Raw genomic sequence first — 10,664 nt, forward strand, 5'->3', positions numbered from 1 at the left:
TATATTTTATTATTCTACTTGATAAAATTAGAGATGTAAAATAATATACTAAAATATTATCTTTAAAAAGAAGATTGTTTCTTTAACTTATTGAATTTAGATTTCTTGAATCATAATTCAGTAAAAAATTAAAACGCAACATAAATCATCAAATTTATTTTAAAATCAATTTAAATCAATCTTATTTATCTCGCTTTATGTGAATTTATTATAATTTATTTTAATATTATTTATTATATTAATATATTAATAAAATTGATATATTAATTAATTAATTTATTAAAATATTAATATAATTATGTTATTACCGTTTCTATGAATGTGCAAGGAATCAATATGGACTGAAAGAGGCTAAGAACCCTGAAGAGGCCACGATGCCTTCCCTCCAAACAAAGCAATCTAATTGATTCCATGTATCTGGGGTCCATATCTACAACCCTCTGCTGCTGGTGTGCTGACTTCCCAAACACTCATCAGCGTGCAGACGCGTGTGCTTTACTTCCAACTGTTGTCTGGAAATTACCTTACACAATCACTGCTTTCGGGGCTTATATTCTGTGCTCTTTCACTTTTTTACAGTTACTGCGCACCTTTGCTTGTCTTACACTATTTCTGGCGCTTTTTTGCAAGCCAATTGATTCAACTTTTGGAGGGCTTTTTGAAAGCACGGAATTTGGGAAGAGCCCATTTGCCTTCGTGTTTGAATTCTAAATTCAGGAGTGGTGGGCCATTGTAACAGGTATTGGGAAAAGATCAGTGTTTCTTTTCTCAATTACCTCTTTCACTGAACCACTTCTTAAATTGGGTGGGTATTTTGAAGTAAATAATGTGCTAGCCCACATTTATTCTGAATGTTTTTGGTGTAATTTTTAGGATTTCTTGGGCAAAGTTACATTCTTTATTGGAAATGAGACATCCAGATTGCCTTACCGCTTTCTTTATTCTTTTTTATGTGTGGTGGTGTGTGTGTCTCTCTCTTTCTATATATGCTTTAGTAAACAGGCAGCCAATTCTGGGCCTTGCTGATTTGGGGCAAAAACCATCCAATTTGACTGCATTTCTCAAGAGTTTTGAGTAACCACTCTCTCCCAGACTGTAACTGCGAATTGGTTTGTGGTCTTTGCATCATTCTGATATGATTTGGCTTGCTTTCTCTGGTACTGATTTCTACCATTTTGTCAATCTTAGTCTCATTACTTTTTTGTTGCCTTGATCTTTGTTGTTTGATGAAATGTGGGACTTGAAAATAATCAGATAGCTGGATCTTGCTAATTGTAAATCCGATTTCTTTTATATAATCAAGAAACCTACGCCCTTCTATCCAAGGATCCTATGTCCCCATATGTTACTTCATCTGCATATGTTTGTGGGTAACCAAAATCTTGAGTCCCTTCTCCTTTGCTTAAGTTGTCTGCCTGTGTTTATTGGTTTAGAAGCATATGCTCCGCTGGATTTCATTGGCATGAATCTGTTTGAATTTTAGGACTACAATCAGATGTCATGCTCTACTGTGAATCTTGAGTGATTCAGGCCTATTTTAGTGTTGCACTTGTTCAATTCTTCTCACAAACTTAAATTTAATTGTTTACGTCCTTCCATTAGCTCTACAGTTAATTGTTTACTTCTTTCAGTAAGCTCTACAGTTAATTGTTTACAATGAAGACTTTTTGAGCCATGGTCCTCTGAGAACTGGCATATATCACCTTCAATCATTCAATTAGTAGTTCTCTCTTTTTTTTTTTGTTGGCATATTTATATGTTTATTTCATTGCCTGAAGGTTGTAAATGAGCAAATGGGACATTGTTGTTTACCGGAGTTGGAAGCAATACGTCACCCATCAATAGGTAAGTACCAGATCATAGGAAACTTCAGCTTCCTCTTTCCAAGATAGGGTCTTCAGATATATCTTTTTAGCCTAATCTCCAATATATTTACTTGCCTTCCATTCTGGAAGCTTCAAATTGAGTTTTTGTTAGAGCAATAATCTCAAGTACATTTCTCTCTTTGTATTCTTTTGTGGTTCTTGTTTCACTTTTTGTATGCTACTATCATGAACTTAAGCACAGTCTAATTTCAAACTTTGTATCCAGGATATATATAGGCCTACTTGTCAGCATTTTTTGCGTGCCATGACAGAAAATAATCTTTCTGCAATTTGTTGTTCTTCCTGTTCGGAGATGGAAGATGTCTTTTCTCGTCTATTAACCTTAGCTTCCTATATAACTCGTCGAGTTATTGAATTTTTTGGTGAGTTTTTCTTTACACTCTCTGCCTAAATGCTGTAACATGTCACTCAATATCCTTTCCAGCACACTGCATATAGTTTTGTCTAATTTCTCGCTCATACCTTGTGCTTTTTTGTTTGCACGCTGTGTTGTTGCAGAAGATCTTGTGATAAGGGATGTTAGTAGATGGTTAGAAGAATCAGAGATCAATTCTTGTGGTCAGCATTTAACATCTCCAACCTGCAATGATAACAAACTTTCTTCTATGGAGGATGCATCTTCTTCAAGATGTTGTAACTCTGATACAACCTTTAGCTTTCACGAACAAGGAGCTTCAGATGTTGAGGATCAGTCGTTCCTGTATTCGCGACTAGAAATTGTAAATAGAAATTACTGTAGGGGTGTCCGCTTCATTTTTAAAGGGTAAGCTTATTGCTCTAATGCTTTCTTTCAAGTTTCAAGCCACTGCATGAATACTATGACTATTCTTTAATTTCAGAAATCAGAACCAATATCTGAGATAAAATTAATACTGAATCTACCCATATTGTAATTCTTTTATGTTTTCCTGTTTGTTTATATCATTAATAGTCGATTGAACTGCAGTTGGTCGCTACGGTTTGTAGGTTGGTGCTCCCTATATTATGTTTTGAATTTGCTTGGAGATCAGCATTGGCAACTTGGAGATATTCTTGTTATCATATGAGATGTATTCAAGCTCGCACACAGAGGTAGAAAAGATAATACTTTTATTTTCGAACTGTCTTTTCACAGAAGCAGAGAAGCATTTTTTAGTTGCTTCAGTAATATTTGACTTTTCTGTGTTCTTAACCTTCGTCTGCAATTTTTAGTGTTGTATCTCGAGTTTTGAGAACTTTGCATGGTTCTTCTGATGACATTGGGTGGTTACAATGTGCTCCTGGAATGGCCCCTGTGGAGGATGGTTCAGCTAGATTCCTGGAGCTGCTACAAGAAATTAGGTAAGTGATGCCCATTGATTATGCAATTCAAAACAATTTAATCATGATGCACAAATACATTTGATTCTGTTCCCTTAAAATCTCAATGAATTTTCACCAAAGGCTGATTACCGAAACAACCTTTTTCCTTTTTCTACATTACTCATAAAGCTAGTGCTGAAAGTTAATTGTTCAAATGCCGCCAAGTTCCCTGGCTATAATTATTCGCTTTTCTCCCAGATGCATTGTGTTTCTGATCAGAGGCATTGGAGCCCTATCAATTGGTTTGCCACTTAAAAGTAAAAACTGTATCAGTATAGTAGTCATGATAAACCAACTTTCTTGAGGAGTTGATCATGTATAGATTTTTTCAGTACTAGTAGTTTATTTTCTAAGGTTTTGGGTGCCAGATTGCTGCTTCGCATACTTTGAAATGCGAAATTCATTGTTGATGAAAAAATGTTGAACATCTGTACCAAAAACCAAATTAGCGCAGAAACTATGACCATTACCAAACTTTTTGGAGTATAAGTACAACATGGCAGGAAATGAACCTTTGTCCCACAAATAGAAGATCTAGGTCACAAAACCAGGAGAAAGAAAAAGGAAAAACAGTACATGATATAGAAAGAAACATTATGGTCTCAACAGATAGGGAGAAGGAAAAAGAGAAACAGAATATCTAGTTAGAAACAAATTCAAGATTCTAACTTAAATTTTTTATTAGATATACTGAATAGAAGTTTAAGCATTTAGTGGTTTCAAAGACAAGCTGAAGAAGCTCCGGGTTCAAATGTCATCAATTATGAGAAAGAAGTAATGTGTTGGGTTTTACCAAAAGAGTGTCGCGTGCATGTGAAAGGCAATCTTAGACTCCTCCCTAGAAACTAAGCTTTTACATTGTCTTTGGGTTGATAAATTTAGAGTTTAGGGATTTCAAATACATAATATCAAATTGTCTGATCTTGCTTGGATAACTCAATATGAGAAAGGATTTCAAATCCATCAATGTCTATTTTAAACTATTTTTTGTGGCATTATGACGGATTTCACATTTCTTGAATACAGATTCATAATCCTTTATCCATATTCATTCATTAAATCGAGATCCGTCTATCCAAATAAGGCCTTAATCAATTCACCAGTCAATGGTTCTTATTCAATTTTGAAGGTTTTCCTTGTACAGTGTTCCACATAGAAGTTAAGCGAGGATTATAATGCTACATGATTACTGAAAATTTATACATTAGATAGAAAAACATGGGCCATAAGGTTCATTCCTATTTGAAGTGAAGCAGCTTTCAAGTCTATGGTAGATTGCAGCCATAGATTCCTTTCAGAAGAATGAACAGGAGAAATGGACTTAGGGAGGACTCCTCTCTAAAATTCAGCTTGAACTGTTTTTAAATCTGGTAGAATGTAGACAGAGATTCTGATTTTATTCTTTGAAGAATGGATGGAAAGAATGGAGTCACAGAGGTCTGGAAAAGACAATCTTTAAAGATAACAGGAAACGACATGATTTGTTGTAAAACTCAATGAGATGCTTTAGGTTGTCCATAGTTATTAAAGGCACATGGTGTCCCATTGCACAAAGGTGCTTTGGAGCCATGGCCCACGGCTGTGCGACGCGTGCCTTTTGGAAGCACAGAGCAGATTTGTAGAAATAATTTATATATTTATACCATCAGTATCTTTTACCAAAATCTGTAGAAATAATTAGGAAAAACAATTAAAAAACTTAGGTCTCTTTCTGTGCATAGAATCCTATTTTGTTTTTCCAATCTATACTTGGTTTATGAAATTTTTTTGTGATTGTCATTCTCAAGTATGCATAACCATAATCAGAACTCATGTAGTTCTATGTGTTTCTTTCAGGAATGGGCTGCACAAACTCCCTGATTCATTTGTTTACCTGCTGATTCCAGGTTTAACAAGCTCCATTGTCTTGCATTCCCAGTTTACTTAAATGTCATGACTTTAGATGTTGTCTTCTGATGCATTATCCTCCTAATCCAATTGATTAGGACTTTTTAGCAACCATGGCCCCTTGTACTTCGTGAGCACCAAGAGGTTTTTCTCAAAGATGGGTCTAGCCTGCCATATTGCTAAAATTCACAGTGAGGTACTTTAAACTTCTTTATTTATCTTAATCTGTGAACTGAACTCTCCCCAATTGTTGATGTTATTAGCTTCTACCCTCACTTTTTCACGAAGTAAATGATAAATTTCTTGTAATTCTTTTGATACCTTCTGAAGGCATCAGTTGAACACAATGCTTGGGAACTAAAGCAATATATAGAGGAGCTATACTGGGGGTCTGGCAAGCGTGTGATGTTGCTAGGTCACAGCAAGGGTGGAGTTGATGCTGCTGCTGCTTTGTCAATTTATTCACAGGAGTTGAGAGATAAAGTTGCAGGATTGGCACTAGTGCAGAGTCCTTATGGTGGCACACCTATAGCATCTGATATTCTTCGTGAAGGCCAGGTCGCTGACAAGGAAACCCGGAGAATTATGGAGTTTTTGATATGCAAACTGATCAAGGTAACATTCTGTGTTGCTCAAATTATCATTGATGTGTTGGAGTAAATTATGCAATGTCATCTGGGGACCACTGTAGGATCTTGCCTTGCCTGTTACATAGGCAAGGCGTATATATGTGGGGATTCACTAACTTATTAATGGTGTAGTTGAATGGTAGTCCTTGAATTTGCTATGTGACAGTACCAACAACTCAAAATACTCTCAGAGCAGAAGAAGTTAGATCATTTTTTATATAGAAACAAGATTACCAAATGTATTTTCAGTAAGTAATTATCACATTCCAAATTATGTTTGCTGACCTAAGAAACCCAAGTTAAAGTAATCGTATTTTTTTCTTAAAAGCCTTGAAAATGATCTCATGAGATTATTAGTAACTGGAAAAACTAACCTTGAGGAAGTAGAAATTCTGACAATTATAGAAGGCCTGGTAACTTTTTACATATTTGAGGGAGAAAAAATGTCATAACTTAAAAATTTATTAAATGAAAAGTTATAGGAATCTACACTGCTCCAAATCCACTCATCTCTATAAATTCATTTTTTATTTCAGAAACTGAAATCTTGTTCTCCTGGTCCATATTCTTATCAATCTACGACAAAAAGAAAAAGAAAAATGAAGAATGCATGAAAATTACCAGATTATAAAAATTGTGGTCAGTCCTGAAATTTGATAAGTGTGTCGATCTTAAAGTAAGCTTCAGTAATTTTTGCTGCAGCTTCTTGTATATTAGAGGCGCAAATATAAAATGTTATATGAAGTTTGAATATAAAATAGACACTATCTTCGTACTTGTTTGATGCATCCGAAATTCAGGTTCTACTTCTAAAACATGCATTTCACATTTTAAAAAGGCATATCTAAAATCTGCAATCCGTATTCCCAAATTTAATTAAATGGGATTTTGTTATTTATATGAATCCCATAAGGGAGACGAGGAAATGGAAAACTTTCCAAATTTGGACATTTTTTAGTTTTTCTTGCATAAAATTGTAATATTTAGTTATGATGTTGGTTCAGTGATGGTTTCCTTTGTACAATTGGATACCACCTTTTCTAATTTATCGAGTACTGTTGAGGAAAAATAGTTGTTATCTGAATATTATGATATAAACTCCTTAGGTCTTTCTTATAGATCAGAGTCTTCATTTTGATAATCATTCATCTGAATACAACATTGCATTGCAGTAATGAATTTGTTAATTAATGTATATGATTTATATCTCATAAAAATTAAATTAGCTAAAGATTTTAGTGCAAAGAATGCATCGAATTATTTGATTAGTTTGAATTATTTGCATGTTGTGCTTATTTTTAGGGCTAATACACCTTCCCTTAAGATTTGGTCTAGTTATACGTAAATTCTCTTGAGTTTTAGGAATTAGATCTAGTACTTTTATCATTTTTTGTTATCTACCAAATAGACCCAACCTTTAACAGTATCACCGACGTTCGCTAACATCAACATAAAAATTGAATGAAAATCCAATTTCACCTTTGGTTGACTAAGTTAAGTGATTGAAATTAATCCCTTCTGTAAAGTTTGATTTAAATGCAAATACACCCCCTTAAAATTTTTAAATCACATATACCTTCACTAATATTTATTATCATCCGACATATAATTTTAACATTTTATGATACCATCCAATATCATTATTTTAATAAAATAATAAATTTCAATCTAATTGCTAGTCTACACTTATAAAAGTGTCTCTAAAATTTGACTCTATTCATACAGTTTCTTTTGAAATTTATCTAAGGCTTATTTACATTTTGTCACTCGAACTTTGACCGTTTTTACACTTTGACATCTAAACTTTTTCTTTGTGTCAATTTACCATCTTAACTTTACTAAATTTTGTACTTTGTCATTTATAACTATTTTTCAACCAAGTTTTTGATCGAAAAACATCACATGCAATGCATATGTGATATTTAAGGATTATGTGATGTGATATTTTTCACATATATACAATATGTGATGTTTTTCTGACAGAAAAATCAACAAAAAAAAAAAAGGATCATGTATGCAAAGTGCAAATTTTACAAAGTTGTGATGATAAGTTGACACAAAAAATAAATTCTATGGCAGAGTGTAAAAACGCGTATAGTTCGGATGGCAAAATGTAATTTACCCTTTATCTAATTTATACTAAAAATTTAATTTTTTTAACTTGTGATAAAGTTTTAAAACCATATCCCATAAATTAATAAGTATATTCTGAATTACTTAAATCCTCTTTTTTAATTTTTAGTAATCCAATTGTATGTATCGCTTTTTAAGTTTGACATCATTTTGTCTTGTTTTTTGAAAAATTAATGAATTTGTTACGTGGTTATGATAATTATGTGAAACAATCAATTAGTTTTGTTTAAAAAATCCACTTTGGAAGTTAACTGAACTTTCTTGCTTTTGACAATAAAAACATAATGTAGGTGAGTGAAAATTTAGAAAGAGAAAAGATAATGGCATAAATTGATATTTAAATATAAGTATGGTATTATGAACTCAAATTTGAATTCGGAAATTTAGCTTTGTCCATGGTCAAAAGTTCTTTAAATATTTAAAATTTTTAATTATTTTACGAGAAGAAATACATTGTAGGGCTCTAGTTATAAAATAAAAGGACTTTGAAGAGGGGCAATTGTAATATTCAAACTTTTGTAGACTTAATTGTACAATTGCATGGACATCAATGTAATTTTATATAGAACTGATTTTCTTATAAATTCTATTATTCTATAATTTCTTTAATACATAGAATTTTTTATTGGGTTTTCTTTTATAATTTAAAATTTTCACATTCAGTCAGCCAAACTATTTGCAGTGAATTATCACTTCTTTTTTCACTTTGCATTAAGTCATACATTTAGAAGTCATCTTTCTGCAAATATGTAAATCATCTTGTTTTTTTCCTATACAAATGTCATTTAATGATAATAACTATAGGATTCAATCTTTAAAAGTTATTTTACTCTTTATATTTTTAGAGGTTCCTATTTCCTTAAAGCTAGATTTTCTCTTATTTTAGTTCCCAGGAGAATTTTTCCATAAAATGGTAACAATGAATGAGGTATTTTTGTTGATTTTTGGTGTGATTTATAAATGTTCAGTTTGTGTTGTGATTGAGAAGATTAGCATACCAAAGCAGGCTCTTGCCGTTAAACTGATAAGTGAGATTGGAGTATCAAAGCTCCATCTGTAAGTGGAGGGTGATGTGATCTAGTTATGCCTTATTCATCCGCTGGTGGACTACTCTCTAATTGGAGAGCACTGAGATCTTAATTTTCTCCTTAACCTTTGAAGATAGACATGTTTGCATCCTTGCGATGCATGAGAAATGCTTTAGTGATGCTGAGAAACTGTTGAGAGTTTTCAAATCTCAGAAATAACCTTGCAACTGGATCTGCTTCTCGGTTCTCTTGAAAAGATGGCTCCCGATATTTGTTCAGTAAATATATATACATATACATATACATATATATATATATATTTGCTTTACATTTGGTTTAAGTGATGGTTTTCTATCTCACATTTTATATTCACTTTGTTTGGAGTTGTTTTACATAGGTTTTGAAAGGTTTGAGAAAATGAATTTGGGTTTTGGAAATTTTAAAGTGTGTATCATCATTTATTTTTGGAGATTTAAAAAATTGTTGAAAATGCATCATATGTTTGGTATTGTTATCAAAGGGGACAAAAAGTTATTGTAGATGCCAAATAATTTGATAATGGTTGAAAATTATTCAGAGTAGATTAAAAATGTGTTTAATACTGTTTTTTAAGGAAATAAAAATTACTGTAGATGATTTGTGAATAATATATTTGAAGGGATTGTCGCTTCAACTCTGATTTGGCAGAAGTGCTTTGTAATATTCTTGCAATCAAGTTATCTACTGAGTGAATAACAGTAATTCTCTTGTGAAGGGTGATATAAGGGCGCTGGAGGACCTTACCTACGAGAAACGGAAGGAGTTCATCCGCAACCACAAACTTCCTGATAATATTCCACTCATCTCCTTCCATTCTGAAGCAAGTGTGGCCCCAGGTGTCATTGCAACAATGTCGCACATCGCACACGCAGAACTTCCCTGGCTTCCTCCATTTTTCAGTGAGGAAGCGGAAGATGCTGTCCTCGCAGCGCGAAAGGTGCCTGTTATATTTCCTGTTTCTGCTGCCATGGCTCTCTCTGCACTCCACCTGCAACTACGGTATGGTGAGAAGAGCGATGGCCTTGTGACATGTCGCGATGCTGAAGTTCCAGGTTCCGTTGTCGTCAAGCCTGACAAGAAACTCGACCATTCCTGGATGGTATACTCTTCTTGGAAGAAAGATCCCACTGAGCCTGATGCCTGTGAAATGTGTGAAGCCTTGTTGACCATGCTCGTCGAACTTGGAGAAAAAAGGTCGAAATTGGCATGAAGAAGTGTGGATGGTTTTTGGTAACGATGTTGCTGTCGTGCAAATTGCGAAAGGAACTGCAGTATGAGTATGTTGCTTCATGCTCGGGAATATGCAACCGTAGTATTATTTTTGTGTTAAAAGTCAATGTCATTGAATCTCAAAGTGAAAATGAGACCGTCGTCGTCCAAACTATTGTTAGGTGATGGAAATCTCTTGTCCTTAGGTTACTGGTTATGATCTTCGTTGCCATGTATCAAGACTTGTGTCCAAACTATTATTAGGTGATGGAAATCTGTTATCCTTAGGTTACTGGTTATGATCTTGGGCGCCATGTGGGCACGGTATCAAGACTTTCCCTTGGGAGAACTTACTTATGACTAATGTGCATTGGCTACTCAGTAGTGTTTGTGCCCTCCCTTAACAACCCTTTAAAATGAACCTAAACCAAATAGAAATTAATCTTAAAGCATTTTCAAAATTAATTGAATATGATACTTTAATGGCTCAAATACATGAATTATTGAAAAAA

At 33.6% G+C, this 10,664-nt stretch overlaps 1 protein-coding gene across 6 annotated transcripts; it reads left to right on the forward strand.

Annotated features, from left to right (window-relative positions):
• The first annotated feature begins 336 nt into the window (after positions 1 to 336).
• Positions 337 to 10,451, forward strand: LOC105162061 (uncharacterized). 6 transcript variants are annotated; one of them, XM_011079967.3, is made up of 10 exons: positions 337 to 805; positions 1,779 to 1,845; positions 2,092 to 2,248; positions 2,385 to 2,649; positions 2,853 to 2,957; positions 3,078 to 3,206; positions 5,064 to 5,113; positions 5,213 to 5,310; positions 5,445 to 5,729; positions 9,659 to 10,451. In XM_011079967.3, the coding sequence occupies exons 3-10, from the start codon at positions 2,131 to 2,133 to the stop codon at positions 10,151 to 10,153; spliced, it is 1,545 nt and encodes a 514-aa protein (XP_011078269.2). In that variant the 5' UTR covers positions 337 to 805; positions 1,779 to 1,845; positions 2,092 to 2,130; the 3' UTR covers positions 10,154 to 10,451. The 6 variants fall into 6 exon arrangements, with proteins under 6 accessions (XP_011078269.2, XP_088736787.1, XP_011078267.2 ...); XM_088880661.1 differs by having other exon boundaries at positions 337 to 739; XM_011079965.3 differs by lacking the exon at positions 337 to 805 and adding an exon at positions 823 to 1,157.
• The last annotated feature ends 213 nt before the right edge of the window (positions 10,452 to 10,664 follow it).

The sequence above is a fragment of the Sesamum indicum genome, linkage group LG5 (genome assembly GCF_026168435.1).
Source record: "Sesamum indicum cultivar Baizhima isolate 11 linkage group LG5, ASM2616843v1, whole genome shotgun sequence".
Lineage (NCBI taxonomy): Eukaryota > Viridiplantae > Streptophyta > Magnoliopsida > Lamiales > Pedaliaceae > Sesamum > Sesamum indicum.

Bases quoted from the DNA above. Each gene is read 5' to 3' on its own strand.
- LOC105162061 (XM_011079967.3), top strand. From the start codon at position 2,131: ATGACAGAAAATAATCTTTCTGCAATTTGTTGTTCTTCCTGTTCGGAG. The intron at 2,249-2,384 runs GTGAGTTTTTCT...GTGTTGTTGCAG, and splicing joins TCGAGTTATTGAATTTTTTG to AAGATCTTGTGATAAGGGAT. The intron at 5,311-5,444 runs GTACTTTAAACT...TACCTTCTGAAG, and splicing joins TTGCTAAAATTCACAGTGAG to GCATCAGTTGAACACAATGC.